Source organism: Syzygium oleosum, unplaced genomic scaffold, assembly GCF_021117445.2.
Source record: "Syzygium oleosum isolate NSW1041296 unplaced genomic scaffold, Sole_v2.1 Sole_v2.09, whole genome shotgun sequence".
In the NCBI taxonomy this organism is placed as follows: Eukaryota; Viridiplantae; Streptophyta; class Magnoliopsida; order Myrtales; family Myrtaceae; genus Syzygium; species Syzygium oleosum.
The window spans coordinates 10329291-10345733 of record NW_026607493.1 but is presented as its reverse complement, the minus strand read 5'-3'; the positions used below and the strand labels follow the sequence as shown (position 1 = coordinate 10345733).

General features: G+C 41.4%; 3 protein-coding genes across 3 annotated transcripts; 1 reads left to right on the top strand and 2 right to left on the bottom strand.

Moving 5' to 3' along the window:
• Positions 1–5672: 5672 nt before the first annotated feature.
• Positions 5673–9113, bottom strand: LOC115690478 (11-beta-hydroxysteroid dehydrogenase-like 4A). The gene is made up of 6 exons (XM_030616821.2): positions 8866–9113; positions 8580–8772; positions 6857–6942; positions 6579–6710; positions 6302–6430; positions 5673–6195 (listed from the first exon to the last, which is right to left on the bottom strand). The coding sequence occupies exons 1-6, from the start codon at positions 9052–9054 to the stop codon at positions 5986–5988; spliced, it is 939 nt and encodes a 312-aa protein (XP_030472681.2). The 5' UTR covers positions 9055–9113; the 3' UTR covers positions 5673–5985.
• A 693-nt stretch (positions 9114–9806) lies between these two features.
• Positions 9807–12170, top strand: LOC130138964 (11-beta-hydroxysteroid dehydrogenase A-like). The gene is made up of 5 exons (XM_056314746.1): positions 9807–10043; positions 10786–11009; positions 11047–11125; positions 11312–11430; positions 11738–12170. The coding sequence occupies exons 1-5, from the start codon at positions 9807–9809 to the stop codon at positions 11940–11942; spliced, it is 864 nt and encodes a 287-aa protein (XP_056170721.1). The 3' UTR covers positions 11943–12170.
• A 2144-nt stretch (positions 12171–14314) lies between these two features.
• On the bottom strand, positions 14315–15763 carry LOC115694379 (HVA22-like protein e). The gene is made up of 4 exons (XM_030621510.2): positions 15668–15763; positions 15505–15531; positions 14935–15063; positions 14315–14806 (listed from the first exon to the last, which is right to left on the bottom strand). The coding sequence occupies exons 1-4, from the start codon at positions 15712–15714 to the stop codon at positions 14656–14658; spliced, it is 354 nt and encodes a 117-aa protein (XP_030477370.1). The 5' UTR covers positions 15715–15763; the 3' UTR covers positions 14315–14655.
• Positions 15764–16443: the final 680 nt, after the last annotated feature.

Here is a 16443-nt window from a genome sequence, read left to right as displayed (position 1 = left end):
GCAATTTCACTAAGTCTACTGCAAAATTAAGGGTGCAAAACAGCAACCTCTCGATTAGCACTCTTTACATATAGATTTGGCAACTGTTGGAGTTTCCAAATCTACGTATAAAAAGTGCCGCAATAGTCGCCACATCCGTATCAATTGGCACCTTTACGGATGTAAAATGTGCAAGCTTACATATAGATCGCTCCAAACGGTACACTTGTCGCGATCCAAGTGTAATCTTTGATTTTGGAGCTATATGGATTGAAGAAAACTCGACCATAAGTGATATACTCGACTAGGGCGATAACAAGAGAATTTGAGTGCCGTTGAGAGGTTTTTAAGTGCGTTTCTTTTGTAAGCTAATCATGCCCATTTTGAATAATATTCATAAAAGTTATCAAGAGTGACGGTCGTATTTGTAAAACACGCGAGAGGGAGTGATTGTACATAGAAGCGATTCTTTATAGTTGGCCTGCGTCATCTGTGGCGTGTCAATTGTTGTCCTTGTTTTTTTTTTTTGGTAAGAAGAAAAGACTGTTCATTGATATCTAGTAAAGACAGAATCCACTTTCGGGGTCTCAAAACAAAGCAGATCTCTAAGGGCCTGCGGAGGATGAGTCAACCAGTGTTCAGTGAGTGCTTTTTTATTATGTCGTAACTATTCACGCAATCAAAAAGGTCGTCTGCCACAACTTTTTGGTTCGACCAAGCGGATTGAATGACAACTTCTTCTGCATGGTACCCTTTTTTGAATTTTATTTTCGTTGATACAATAATTGCTCATACGTTAAGATCGACATGTATGTGGTTGTGTAACAGATTCATAGCTTGCTCATCCACTGAGATGTGTAATTTTGGAAGATTACTAAAAGAAGATAAATTAGTATGGATTTATTTTTGTTACGAGAGAAATGTAAGTTTGGCTTTAATCAAGCACTATACATTAAGATCCCTTGTCCATGTGGCAAAAAAAACCAAAACCTGAATTCGTTTAAAAATTTATGGATGACTCAAGCCGAGTTTTCACCGCTACCTTTCTGCCCCCATCCATAATCCAACTCTTGAGCTCTCTCACTAACTCAACAAGCCGATCCATGGAGCCGCCTATACTTCGATAGTAACAATTTAATGAGAAATTTTGCTAAAAGTGACTTTTGGGTCAGGTGTGGATCCTAAAATTTATATTGTATTTAAATGGGTCAATTTGGATTGGATTATTTTCGACAAAATTCAAACCTGACCCGATCCACTTGTTTAACGGCCTCAGTGGAGAGGACACTACGTATTTGCTAAAGTTTGAGGAACTTAAATGCATCCAAGTTAGCTCTTTCTCTTTCTCTTGCTGTCCAAAGGACTACCGAAGTGCCGATGACCAAGCCCACATGTTGAATTCAATTCCTGCAAATCTCTAGCGCATGATGATCATTCTATTTCTCTGTCTATTTTTTTGTTCTCGGAAACAGGTTTTGAACAGAAATCCATTTGACAACGCAATTTCATTTTTCTATTTATGGAACAAATTTCTACTCTAGAAATAGGTTTGGAACAGAAATCAGAAGTAAATTTTTTTATTTATTTCTGAAACAGAAATGAGAAATAAAAACTCTTCTCATCGCTTGCCCTCACTACTAGCAGGCCGCCCACCCGCCCTCCGTTGTTGCCGCCGGCCGTTGTCCTCCACCGCCTACCGTTCGTCATTGTCCGCCGTTGTCCTTTGCCGCCGGCCGTTGTCCTTCGCCACCTACTGTTCGTTGCCGTCCTTCGCTGCTGCTCGCCGACCGCCCCCCACCGTTGATCGCCGCCATCCGCCTCCTGCCGCTGCCCAACACAGGCCACCTCCTGCCGCTGCCCGCCCGCCCATTTGCCAAACGCTTTCGGCCGTCCCCTACCGCTTGCGTCTCGTCATCGTCCTCCACCGCCGGCCACCGTCCTCCACTACCGCCCAACGTCGGCCACCTCTTGCCGCCGCTCGCCTCCCGTTGTCGGTCGCCTCCCGCCGCCGCCCGCCGGCCACTCGGGAGTGAGAAATTTTGTGTCGTTATCAAACGCATATTTTGGCTCAGAAACTCGTCCATAAAATAGAAATAGAAAAATCTATTTCTAGTCAAAAATTGATTTCTGAAACAGAATGGTTGTCATTCGCGCCCTAAATCTCCAAAACTTTGCTCGCTCATTATAGGAACGCAAAGGCACTCCCACTTCCGAAATCGAAAAGGAGAATGGACATCGTCTCTGTAGCTACGTTCATCATACTCCTCCTCATGTGACAAGCCACGGATCTGATCCACATGTTCTCGAACTGCAGTCTCCCTCCCGTCGCCATCGCTGCCCTCCTTCTCTTCATCTTCTGCTCCGCCTTCAGCGAGGACATCACCGGCAAAGTCGTCCTTGTCACCAGAGCTTCCTCTGGCATCCACAAGTTTGTCGATTCCCTCGGCCCCCTCGTTTCGAGTTTTTCCCTTTTTCGTGCCGTCATTTCTTATGCGAAATCGACTCCCCATATCTAGATCCCTTTTTGAATGGGGGCAAACTTAGCAATTAATGATGTGTTTTTGCAAATCTTACTAATCTAAGTAAACAATTTTAGGCATTCTATTTTTAAAATAATGGGCTGCATGTTCAATAACGCATGTCCGCGAACTAATCATTTCTTAATAACTACGCGATTGTCTATCATGATTCCTAATCATGGGGGCAAAAAGTAAGGAAATGTGGAATAATAGCCTCTCTTGTGGTATTCTTGGGAGTCTTGTCGGGGGCGACATTGAAAATATACAAAAAAAACACAAGATATATTAGTAGGTCATCAAAAAATGAGGGGGCAATTGTTATTTGTTCCCCACATCATGTCACATCACGAGGCATTCTCAGCCGTGAGGCAGCCCCGCCTTAGATAACGTGGATCCGACGTGTAACCAAGGATATATATGCACCCGCATCATCTAAGAATTTTATTCCACGGATAGTCCCTATCGTGGATGCTATGGCACGGAGAGTGAAGGGCGGGCTGGTGTTGTTCCCTTGGCCATTTGGTGCAAAATTTAATAGTTGCGCACTTCAATTTATTTAGTTTTGTATAACATTTCTATATCTGGCACCATGCGCAAAATTTGTGTATCTTGTCCTATCAATTCAAGAGAGATGCCATGCATATTATGATTACCTTAGTCATTGCGTATTGAGCGTGGGCTACTTGGTTAAATGTGCATCTGTAGAATTACTGCAGCACTTGACTAAGTATAACAAGTTGAAGAATAGTGAATTAAGCACCTTGCTTACTCATATGCCGAGAGAGGGGCATGCTTGGCGCTGGTTGCTAGAAGAGAGAATCGCCTGAGAAGTGTGGCCAACTTGGCTTACCAATTGGGCTCTCCTGATGTGGTCATCATCCAAGGAGATATGTCCATGGCTGAAGACTGCGAGAGGTTCATCAATCAAACAATGGACCGCTTTGGCTGCTGTAAGCACGCCGCTATTCACGATATCTTTTCATTGATAATTGATTTGTTGATCATAGGGTTAACAATAGCGCACCGTTTGATGTCGTTTTGATTCGTGTCGAGACAGTGGATCACGTGGTGACTAATGCTGGGATAGCTCCCACCTACATGCTTGAAGACTGCCCCGACATCACTAAACTCGCACCTGCAATGGTATAAATTATAACTCATATCTAATATAATTCCATGAACTGATCTCCTTTTTTGATGCAAATACACTGAATTGAAGACATTTTCAACCACTGATCCTGCAATACACGGCCCAAATTTTTCTTCGAACATAAAGAAGATTGGGAAGTGGGAACTTGAATCTGGAAAGCATGTATCTGATGTGCGACTTATGAAGGACACCAATTTCTGGGGCTCGGTGTATAGCAGTTACATTGCTCTTCCCTACCTGAAGAGAAGAAGAGCAAAGATTGTAGCGATAGCTTCGGCAGCTGGGTGGCTTCCAGCCCCAAGAATGTCCGTCTACACTAACTCATAAGGATGGCAAAATCACTTCATCTGCATTCCTCAGTCGGCCGAATTATTATTGTTAAGAAATAGCCATTTCCTATAACTTACCCTCAGTCGGGATAACCATAACCACGGGCTTGATTGAATCGGAGATGACTCAAGGAAAGTTCCTTTCAAAGGAAGGTCGCATGGTTTTGGATCCTCAACTGAGAGATGTAAGGTTTTTTCGTGTACTGTGGAAGTGTATAAATCATAAAAGATATTCGTGCAGTTTCCATTTTCTGATGAGGCTTGTTATATACCATCCGGTAAAAATAAACATCACAAGAGGTCAAAATCTTGCCTGAACGGGACTAGCATGGGACAAGCTTTTTCCATCTCATGAATTCGATTTGTTTCAATTAATCCCAGTTCAATGACTCCCTGTGGTTGTTAGAACGCGCCGACTGCTCAAAAAGGATAATGTCAATGGGTACTCGTGTTATTATTTAGGTGCAAGTGACTGCAATGCCGATAAGGTCGGTGGAAGTGGCGGCGGAGGAAATAGTGAAGGGAGGCATGCCGCGGAGACATCTACTTGACGGAACGAGCGTGGGTGAAGTTGACCTTCTACCGGAAGGTGTTTTGCCCCGAGGTACTTCAATGGTGCAACAGGTTGCTGTTGTTGGCTGGGACCAAGATCTCATAGAGGAATGCGCTTAGCCGCAAACTATTGGAGCTGAGTCACCTACAAGTTCCATATATATTCCAAGGTATACAGGGTAAGTTTCAGATTCCAAAAATTGGAAAACCTGTTTCGATGGGTAAGTTCCAGATTTTAGGTATGTGGAACCTGGAACCTGAAACCTAAATAAGTTTTTTGTGTTTTTTCTTGGTTCATATTTTCACGTGATCCTGTAGTGTTTCATGACATTAGATGATGAGTGTATAATCTGGAACCACTAGTATGGGCTTTCATTTTATGACTTGTTAATGTTTCATATTTTTCGTGTGTCTAAATATAAGTTGTGGTCAGTGGATCATAATAGCAAGTGATGGTTATTAAAGGTGATGATTCACTGCAATTGTCCATTAATAATACAGGTGGAACCTAGGTAGACCCTAGAACCTGTGATAGGATAGGTTCCAGGTTTAAAAAATGATGAACCTATTCTTATGGGTAGGTTTCAGGTTCTAGGTGGAACCTGTATGGAACATGGAACCGCTCATCCCTAGTATCGATTCACACAATGACTTCTCATTTTGATTGTTTTTATTTGAACCGTAATACCAGGAAAACTAGTATTTTGTATTCTTTTTTGTGAATGACAAGCTTGTTAAGTATTATTACGTTCATTTTCGTTTTATTTAACTAAAAATGAAATTAAAAAAACGAACCTGTTAGACCCTGGAACCTATTATGGAACCTGTGACAGGGTAGGTTCTAGGTTCAAGGTTTCGACGAGTAGGTTTCAGATTCCAAAAAATGAGGAACCTGTACCCGAGGGTAAGTTCTAGGTTTTAAGTGGAACTTATAAGGAACCCGAAACCGATCACCCTAAAGCTGACCGGGTTAAAACAATTTCCTTTATTCTCCATCTGTTCAATTCCCAGACCTGGCCGGAATATGTCGGTAGACCAGGTCATTTCCGATGCCATTCAACACGTCTGCCAAGAGTAGTTGTTCAAAAGTACCCAACTCTTGTCTTTGAGTTCAGTGTATATGTCATGTATACGAAATCTTGGTCATGACTGATATTCGCTCAGCTGTACTTACACCCCAAATAAACGTGCCTTTGCTCCTGGACGAAAAAGCCTATGTACATATGGAATCACAATCCTATGATAGCTCGTGTTTCGTGTAAGTTTACGCTTTTGGTTATGCTCTGGTTTGCTATGTGGTCTCTGCCCTGCATGGAATTCAGATTACTTTCATAGTCCTTCATATTACACGTGGAGTAACCACAGGATGAGCTTGTACAGCAGCTCATTGTTTGATCTGAAAGTGGACTTACGATGCGATTTATGTTTGAATGGACGGCAATGTGACGCTTCAAGATCAAGCCCCTGCGCTTCTTGAAGCCCTTGGCAGAGTGATGTAAATCCAGCGATTGCACCACTCAGTGACCTGAGGAAATAGGACCTTCCACGGATAAAAGACACTCGTCCAAAATGGCTCCGTCAAGTACATGTCCCCGCGGCACGCGCTCCTCACTATCGCTTTCGCGGCTCTTTCCGTGGACTCCACCAGAATATATCTCGATTTACCCTGTCACTCAGTCAAATGAGTTGAATCTGTCATGAGCTCATTATCACACTCGCTAAATTCTTGATACCAATGATCTTAGATCGACGCACGCAATACCGATATCTACCTTTGAGGAATGCCGAGGCATTGTCATTTCTGACTTGATGAGTCCGGGTGTTACTATTGTTATGCCCACAGAATCCCCAATTTCGGTTCTCAATGTCTCGTAGAAACTAATAACAGCAGCCTTGCTAGCCTGGACCATCCGACAAGGCTGATGTGAGGTTAATGCACGCGAATCACATAAGCTCAATTTCAACTAGTAATTTTTCGTATAAGCTATGGCTGGAGGAATGATAATTGGGAATGTTGAACTTAGAGGGAAGATAGAGGGTGAATTTTACACTGTAGAAGCACAATCCTGGAACGGGGTACCATCCTACACAGGAAGCAATGACAGCAATCTTCCCTCTGCTCTTTTTGAGGTGAGGAATGGCGTAATGGGTCCCGTAGACCGTTCCCCAGAAATTCACATCCTAACGAAATGAAGAAGCAAAAGGATGAAACACCTGTTATAAAAATAAAAAAAAAAAGCTACAAAGGAGTCTGATTTGGCACAGTTTGTACAAGCAGTCGAGCACTTGCATGTCCTATACATTAGAAGAAGGATAGGATGAATTACCATGACGCGAGTGTAGTCTGATATGTGGCTAAGATCCTCGAAGAGGCCATGTTTCGCGATCCCAGCGTTGTTTATCAAATGGTCCACTGCAATCAACATTGTCGTTTACAGCAAAAAGGGCACTTGACCGCTCCCAAAAAAACATGGGAAATGAAAATAGTAAAGAAGAAATAATACAATCAGCTAATGATTTATTTCCATTTATGGTGTCGTTCTTAATTGTCAAGCTATGGACTCAAAAAGGGGGGAAAATGAAAAATAGCTCTTCTTTTGGGCTGTTTAGTAGGTTTCAACTTGGCATTTATGGGAAAATTTTCCAAAAAGTCTTAAATTTATTGCAATTTTGTTAATTCAGTTCTAAACCTTTTAATTTTGTCAATTGAATTTATCCAGTCAATTTTGGCTAGAAATTGCTTACGTCGACGCCGGCCGTGCCATGTAGGATCGCCGGTATTGTCGTGGACAATTTTTAAATAATATTTTAATATTTTTCGATGTTTTTTTCTTTTCTTTTTTTACATCTCTAGCTGGTGAGGGCGTTGCGGCCCTCACCCAGACCAGGCATGTGGCTAACGACCTCGCCAGCCAGAGGTGAAAGAAAAAAAAAATTCAAAAATGTTAAAATATCATTAAAAATTGTCCACTTCAACGCCAGCCGTGTCACGCAGGATGGCCCGGCTCCAAGTCAACGATTTCCGGCCAAAATTGGTCGGATTAACTTGATTGGTAAAACGTGAAAATGTTTATGACTCAATTGGCAAAATTAAAAGAATTAGGATAGAACTAACAAAAGTGCAGTATGCTTAAGACTTTTAGGATAATTTTTCCTAACATTTACCATAAATAGATTCGATCCCAATCCCCATTTCATCGCTAGGCCATAAGTTTAATTAAGTAAAAGGCGATGCCGGACGACCCATTTCTGACTTGAATTTCAAATCTATGATGGTATATCACAAAAATTTGAAACTGGGATAATGATACAAACAATCTCTGAACTTTACCCCAATGTGTAATATGGTCCTTGAACTTTTAATTTATTCAATGTAGTCCATAAACTTTAGCCTAATGTTCAATGTGGTCTCTAAATTTTAAATTTATTTAATGTGATCCCTAGATTTTTGTTACACGTTCAATGTAGTCCTTGAACCATATGAAAATGATCAATATAGTCCATGAATTGGAATTAATGGAATGATTGTATTGAACATTTTCATATAGTTCAAGGACTATAAATTGAACATACACCGAAAGTTCAAAGATGACATTGAACAAATTAAAAGTTCAAAGACCATAATGCACATTGGGTTAAAGTTCAACGACTACATTGAACAAATTAAAAGTTCAGTGATCACATTGTACATTGAATCAAAGTTTATAGATTGTTTGTCATTTTCTCTTTGAAACTCGGATCTTGACGTCATTAGGACCTTTTCCTACATGCTTTAAGGACACAACTTCGAATGCATCCCCGCGGCCGGTCTGCTTCTTAATCCGGCGGCTCGGAAATTTCATCGCGGTTGCGGGAATTGACTAACTGATGTTTTCCTGTCTACTCTGTGGGCTCGCACAGCCCATTGGAGAAGACTAATCAAACTTGACTAATTCATGTGGATCGTCCTAATCTTTGCCCATGACGTATAGTCTATCCATAAGGTCAAACAAAAGAGAAAAAGCCAAAGCAAAGAACAGGAATGTCATCACGAGGTTATAGACCACTTACGCCGGCCAAAGTGGTCGACCGTGCGGTGAACGAAACGTTGGGAGTGATGGTCGTCGGAAACATCCGCTCCGATGGTGATCACATCCGGGGACCCGAGCAGCCTCGCTTTCCCGGCCACCGCCTCAAGGTCTTCCTCCCTTATGTCCACCAGAGACAAGCACGCCCCTCTCCTCGCGTATTCATACGCTATTTGCTGCGAACACCATTTGTGTACAAAATTAAAATCAAATCGCACGGCAACAGTAAATAACTAAGCCTATGCATGAAAGAGCATGAACTGAATAACCTCGCCAATCCCTGAGGCTGCTCCGGTGACGAGCACAACTTTTCCGGCGACGTCATCCTCAACGTGCATGAGACATCTCTTGATGAGCCTGAGCAATACGAAGGCGACGTGAAGGGGTAACCACGAGAGAAGGGCGAGTAGGGCGAGCGGAGGGAGCAAGAGGTTGAAGATCTTGTGGATTAGATCCATTTGGGTTTTGGCTATCTAACTAGGAGCTGAGCTGGGAACTAGAACGGAGGCGCATCAGAAGGGAGGGTTGAGACCATTGGGTAACTTTGGAGAGCTTTGAGTTTTGGTTGACCAAGCTTGCGTTTGCCTCTTTCAAACAAGTTTAAGGAGTTGGGGGGTAGGTTAACGTCAACGTCACAGTCCTTTTTTTGTGACATTCAATGCCATAGCCACTCATGTCATGCCACCTCGTCTATGACCTCGTCTATGAGTGTTTGTATCATACATGGATGAGTGATTCCGTGAAGCTACCGAATTATTTTTGATAAAAAAAGGAAGGTTATTATCACGAAAAACCTAAAATTGGTATACCTATTTACTCTATATTAATTTTTTAATCATAAAAAATTTCTGATAAATTTATCGATACGTTAAAATAAGTAACGCAGTACTATCAGCTCGCCAGGCATATACATCTGAATAGGCAAGACAGCTCCAGTCGGAAGCATATGCTTCCCTTGCTTTGGTGAGTTACGTTTGGTAACCACCACCAAGGATTCAAGTTTGGAAATTGAACAAAAATCTAAAAATTATTACTGTCTCCGTATTATCCAAGTCAGTGTCTCATTCTCTTGCTGTCGAAAGGACAGGGGATGACCAAGCCCACGTGTCGAATCCGGTCCATGCAAATCGCTACGTTTCCTAGAACTTTGCTCACTCACTTTAGGAACGCAAGGCAAAGGCACTACCACTTCCGAAATCAAGAAGAAAGAATGGACATCATCTCCGTGGCTACGTTCATCATCCTCTTCTCCACGGGACGAACTGCGGATCTGATCCACACGTTCTTGAACCGCAGCCTCCCTCCGGTTGCCATCGCCGCCCTCCTCTTCGTCCTCCCGCCCTACCTCTTCCTCAAGCTCCTCCTCTTCGCCTTCTGCTCCGCCTTCAGCAAGGACGTTGCCGGCAAAGTCGTCCTCATCACCGGAGCTTCCTCCGGCATCGGGGAGGTTTGTCTCTTCTCTTGGCCCTCTCGTTTCGAGTTTTTCCTTTTTCTTTCGTGCCGTCATTTCTTATGCAAAATCAACTCCCCATGTCTAGAACCGTTTCTGAGTGGGGGCAAACTTAATAGTTAATGATATATGTTTTTGTGAATCTTACTAATCTAAGTAAATACTTTTAAGGCTTTTTGCATTTAAAATATGTTCAATAATAAATGGAATTTGTATGTGAACTAATTAATTCTTTATAACCACACGACTGCCTATTATTATTCCTAATTATGGGGGGCAAAAATTAAGGATAATGTGGCATAATAGCTTCTCTTGTATTTTTTTCTTAATTCTTCTCGGGTAAAATTGAAAATATTAAAAAACTAAAGAAATATTAGTAGGTCATCAAAAAGTGAGTGGGGCAATTGTTCCCACATCTCGTGTGAGTCATCCCAACCCTCAGATCGCGTGGATCTAGGATTTCTATATCTCGCCACCCTGCGAAAAATTTGTGCATCTCGGCCCTTTAATACAAGAGAGATGCTATGCATATTGTGATTAGCTTACCGAATTGGTATAAATGAAGTGATTCAGTAATGTGACGGATTGTTATTGCATTTAAGAGTATGCGCTATTTGGTTAAATGTCCATGTGTAGACTTATTGCATCACTTAGTATATCAATCTTAAGAGTAACTTTTAGCATACCTTGAGTCCCGCATCTGCTACTAATGCTCTGTTACTTAATCTCGTGAATTGAGTACCTTGCATACGAGTATGCGAGGAGAGGGGCATGCTTGGCGCTGGTTGCGAGAAGGGAGAACCGCTTGAATGATGTGGCCGACATGGCTTATCAATTGGGCTCTCCTGATGTGGTCGTCATCCAAGGAGATGTGTCCAGGGCCGAAGATTGCGAGAGGTTCGTCGATCGAATGATTGACCATTTTGGCCACCGTAAGCACGTCGCTTTTTACAGTATCTTTTCGTTGATAATAATATGTTGATCATTGGGTCGACACTAGCCTGGTGACTAATGCCGGGATAGCTCCCATGCGCATGTTTGAAGACTGCCCCGACATCACTAAGCTCGCCCCTGCAATGGTATAAGTTATATCCGATATAAGTCCATCAATTGATCTCCTTTTCTGATTGAATTGCACTGAAGTGAAGACATTTTCAACCATTGATCCTGCAATACATAGCTCAAATTTTTCTTCGGACAAAAAGAAGATTGGGAATTGGGAAGTTAAATCTGATAAGCTTGCCTTTGATGCGTGACATGTAAAGGACATCAATTTCTGGGGTTCGGTGTGTAGCATCTTCTTTGCTCTACCCTATCTGAAGAGAAGCAGAGGAAAGATTGTAGGGATAGCTTCGGCAGCTGGGTGGCTTCCGGCCCCAAGAATGTCCTGTCTACAATGTAAGTCCATTGACTTATTAGGACGGCAAGATCACTTCACGTGCATTCCTCAGTCAGTTGAATTATAATTGTTAAGATATTGCCATTTCCTATCACTTATCACTTGTTTGCTTTAACGCTTGAATCATCGCCACTGCCTGCTTGTTGATTTGGTTTTGGAATTTCTTTACTATCGACAACGAGAAAGGTAATGTCTCCTTACTGGTTGCTTAACTCTTGACACTGAACGCAAATAGCTCTGTGAAAGTTGGGAATTCATTAGGAAGGTTGTGATTTTCATTGTCCTAATCTAGTGGATCTCCTCAGGCAAGCAAGGCGGCCCTAATAAGCTTCTACGAGACATTGAGGACAGAATTGGGATCGGAGATTACCATAACCATTGTGACTCCAGGCTTGATTGAATCGGAAATGACTCGAGGGAAGTTCCTTTCGAAAGAAGGTCGCATAGTTTTGGATCCTCAAATGAGAGATGAAAGGTTTTTCCGGGTACAATCATAGAGTATGATATCATCTAAGATATTCATGCAGTTTCTATCAGAATCTCGCCTAAGCGGGACTAGCATGGGACAAGCTTTTGCCGTCTCATGAAATCAATTTGATTCGATTAATCCAAGTGCAATCACTCCGTCGTTATTATGTGCGCCAACTGCTCAAAATGGTTAATGTTAGTGGGTATTCATGCTATTTTCTTAGGTACAAGTGGGGGTGATGCCGATAAGGTCAGTGGAAGCGGCAGCGGAGGAAATAGTGAAAGGGGCATGCCGTGGAGACAACTACTTGGCGGAACCGGCGTGGGTGAAGTCGACCTTCTACGGGAAGGCGTTTTGCCCCGAGGTACTGGAATGGTGCAATCGGTTGCTGTTGGTGGCCGGAACTGAGATCTCAGAGTGGAATGCACTCAACCTCAAACTGTTGGAGCTAACTGGGTTAAAGCAATTCCTCTATCCTACGTCTGTTCACTTTCCGAACTTCACCGAAACAAGTCGCTAGACCAGGTCATTTGCCCATGTCATCCAACAACGTGGACAAGACCAGGTGTTTAAAAAGCAGACAAAGTCGACTCATGTATGGGAGCGCAGTGATCTTGGTCATGACTGACTTGTAATAGCTTAGCTGTGCGTGGACAACAAATAAACGTGCCTTTACTCTGGAGAAAAAAGCCTATGTACTGTTAGGGAAAAGTCAAGCAATCGAGAAGTAAGAATTGAATCAGACTTTTGACTCTTGGAATTATTTGCCCCGGCAAAAATTTTCCAACAAAATCCCAATGAGAATATCAAATAGCAATTTTGGTATTTTTTCAAGAACTCTTAAAAGGAAATAATCAATGGCTATACTTTTTTTTAGAAAGAAAATTTGATTAAGAATTTTTATGAGATCGAAAACGAATTTATATCAGCCTTAAGAAAAGAAAAAAACCTTGACGAATTTATATCAGTCTTTAGAACCGAAGCAACCCTTCAGAAAAGGTTGCAAAGTGAACAGATACTTTCTCAAAAGATAGTTGAAATTTCGGATTAAAAATAATATTATATAATTATAATTTTTTATTTTTTCGAATTTTATAAATTTTGAGAAATAATCATTGAACAAATACAACCTTTCGAAAATTAAGAAGTTAGGTCCGAAAAGACACAACCTTCAAAAGGTTGTTCTTTTCGAAGTTATGTTCGACCTTCTAAAGATTGTAAGAGCGCCTAATAACCGTTAGGCAAAAATAACAAAATTCGGAAGTAAATAATAAAAAATAACCGCAACTATTACGAACAGTCATGCTGTTTTAATAGGGCACAAATGTTATTTTATAATTATAAATTAGAATTTTAATAAATAAAAAATAATAAACGAGGATTAGTGCTAATATCGAACAACTTGCTATTAAGTGCGCCTAATATGTAGACATGACTAAGTGTTTAATAGGATATAGACGCAACTCATGTTTGTTAGTTCAGCATCTGGGTCATGTATACAAATCTTGGTTATGGCTATAATTGCTTACCTGTGCTTGGACAGCAAATACACGCACCCTTACTCCCGAAAAGCCTATGCACATTTGAAATCACAATCCTATGATAACTCATATTTCGTGAAGTTTATGCAATTGGCTATCCTCTGCTTTGCTCTGCATGGAATTAACCTTTGAGGAATGCCGAGGCACTGTCGTTTCTGACTTGATGACCCCAGGAGTCACTATTGTTATGCCCACGGAATCTTTAATCTTCCAATACCTTGTAGGAACTAATAACAGCGGCCTTGCTAGCTTGGACCAACCCCACAAGGTTCATGTGAGCTCAATGCACGTGAATCACATAGTTTTCAACTAGTAATTTTTTGGATAAGCTGTAGCTGAAGGAACGATAATTGGGAATGGCTAAGGAACTTAAAAGGAAATAAAGGGTGAATTTTGGGTGAAAATTGTCCAAAAAGTTTTCAACCTATTGCACTTTTTCCAATTCAATCATAAACCTAACCCTAAACCGGTACATCCGTGAATTGTCATGTGTCATCTAACTCAGCAAATTGATTATAAAATTTAACAGAAACTAACGGAGGTAAATTTATCACAGGTGTACCAATTTGAGATTTTAGGTGATTAAAAAATTAGTTTGAGTAAATTTGTCATAGGTGTATCAGTTTAGGGTATTTGGTGGTATTAACTAAAAAAAAAAATCGGCATGTAAACTTCCCTTCTCATGTAGTTATTTAACAAGTTCCCGGGTGGTATTTGGGATTAGAATATTGTTGCTGATGTTGTTATTTTCATTATCACTATTGACATGGTTGGATCATGTCGATTAGTTGAACATTACATATAAGACTTTCAAAAGTGAGAATTTCACGTATTTCATTACTCAGCAAATGTTGAGAGGACACCCTTAACCAAAATATCAATTTTATAACCATACTTTTTGCTAAATTTATCAAATAGCACATGAATATGTGAGGAGAGGGGCCAGATCGCGATAGCCTTAAGACAGTATATGATGAGAGTTAGAGAAAGAAGCATCAATGACTGATATACATAGCACGAACAAATGTACACAGAGGAGCTCTCCATATGTCTACTTTATTTGATAATTAATATTCGTCTTCAGTATATCAAAGCTAAACCCTTTCGTCTGATTGAGTTTCTTGCCAAATCACGAGGAAGAACACCATTAATTACTTTGGGGCAGAGTGGGGGAGTGATGCATCCATAGAAGAAATAGCATCACTCCGGCTTGTAACGGTCTGTGATCTGTCCAAGTTTCTTGAGAACATGCCCTCTCATAATCCTGTCGTAAAGAAAAGCCGCACCTTTATAGTGGGGAACAACCAGCCACAGCATGAACAGTAGCTTCGCGTCATACCATATTGGTATCCTAAATAACGACATCGGCATGCACGTGCCAGACACGACCATGATCAATTAGCCCTTGTAATATCAGTGATCACAGCATTGGAAAAGCATGTATCAAATGATGCGGAAATAAAATGAAGAGAAGGGTACCATTGCAAAAGGGGCTGGAGTAACATCTCCATGAGGGTGAGAAACGAGTACAAGATCCAGTAAGCGAGCCATTGCTCATTCTCTTCCACATTCATTGGTCTGCTCTCTATGGCCATTACTGATGCTTGTCTGCAATTCATTTTCCACACCCACGTATGTTTGTAAGTAGTCAATAGTTTCATGCTTTGTCTATTAAAATAGATCATTTACATCTTTGATTCGTAGAGGATGTGGCAAAATCTGTATACTATAGGCGTGCCAAAAAAAGGGAAAAAAAAAAAAAACCCGCAACCCTGTCCAGACTGTGGAACCAGGGCCGCAGCCGGGCTCCCGGGCCTTTCCTTTTAATTGATAATTTGTTCAGGCCAGAAAAATGCCTAACCCAACTGAACATGACCCTATTATCCTAACCCACATTTGATAATTTTTGTCTTATTACTTCACTAATCAATTTTTGAATTCTGTAATGAGGTGCTTAGAATTGATTACTTTATACTAAGTAGCCTTGTTGATTCTTTTTTTTCTTTAAATCACGAAATAATCAAATAGTATAGAGAGGGACTTCCTTACAAAGGATACAGCAGCATGAGTACTGGCCTGAATGAATTTTTCCAACGATGCCAAGAAAAAACACAAGGAAGAAAGTCCGTGTCAGAGACAGTTGCCAAAGAAAAACAAGGAGAAAATCTGTAAATCATCAATGCAGATTGACACAAGTGAGGCGCGAGATTACCCTGCGAGTGCTCGGAAGTTTTTGTACGATGTCCACAGCTGACCCATTATATATGCTCTCTCTCTCTCTCTCTCTCTCTCTCTCTCTCTCTCTCCCTTCTTTCCTTCCTCTGTTTTGATGAACCTGACGAGGACAATTTTGGGGGTCAAGAAAACCAGAACGACGACAGAGATGTGGAGACATGGCTATGCATATATAGTGGGAGAGATTGGAATCGGATTCTGCCGTAATCGGGTGAACAAAAGTAACCCACGAAAGTGAATCAGTGCATGCACGGTGCATCATCGTCTTCTTGGAGAAACCACAGCTGCGGCTTTGTTCTTTCCTCAGGTCTCAAGCCTCCTCTCTCTCTCTCTCTCTCTCTCTCTCTCTCTCTCTCTCTCTCTCTCTCTCTCTCTGCCTTTGCTCTTTTCTCAAGTCTCCAACCTCAGGCAAGACTCATTTGGCTTCTATCCTCTCTATATGTTCACCGCCGCGTATGAGTAATTCATTTTATGGTTATCAGCTTATTTCTACAAAATTATAAATCATGATTTTACAGTACACGATGGTAGACATTAGGGGTGCGCAACACCGAACCGGTCAGTTCTGGGCAGTTCCAAGAGCGCCAATCCGGTTCCCAATTCCATAAAATTGGAACCGGTAACGGTCGGTACAGTTTCCGGTTCCAGGATGGGAACCGGACTGCTTGGATCAGATCTCTTTTTTTTAATATTTCCTAAAGAACAGCAATGTGTAAAATGTAAACCTAACAATCGGCTCTTTCCCTGTTCAAC

Coding starts and splice junctions, on each gene's coding strand:
- LOC115690478 (XM_030616821.2), bottom strand. CDS start 9,054: ATGGATCTAATCCACAAGATCTTCAACCTCTTGCTCCCTCCGCTCGCC. Junction 6,711..6,856: donor CAGACTACACTCGCGTCATG/GTAATTCATCCT, acceptor TCATTTCGTTAG/GATGTGAATTTCTGGGGAAC. Junction 6,196..6,301: donor TGCCTCGGCATTCCTCAAAG/GTAGATATCGGT, acceptor ACTGAGTGACAG/GGTAAATCGAGATATATTCT.
- LOC130138964 (XM_056314746.1), top strand. CDS start 9,807: ATGGACATCATCTCCGTGGCTACGTTCATCATCCTCTTCTCCACGGGA. Junction 11,010..11,046: donor GCTTTTTACAGTATCTTTTC/GTTGATAATAAT, acceptor GGTCGACACTAG/CCTGGTGACTAATGCCGGGA. Junction 11,431..11,737: donor TGGCTTCCGGCCCCAAGAAT/GTCCTGTCTACA, acceptor GTCCTAATCTAG/TGGATCTCCTCAGGCAAGCA.
- LOC115694379 (XM_030621510.2), bottom strand. CDS start 15,714: ATGGGTCAGCTGTGGACATCGTACAAAAACTTCCGAGCACTCGCAGG. Junction 15,532..15,667: donor AACTTCCGAGCACTCGCAGG/GTAATCTCGCGC, acceptor AAATTCATTCAG/GCCAGTACTCATGCTGCTGT. Junction 14,807..14,934: donor CTCCAGCCCCTTTTGCAATG/GTACCCTTCTCT, acceptor GTCGTTATTTAG/GATACCAATATGGTATGACG.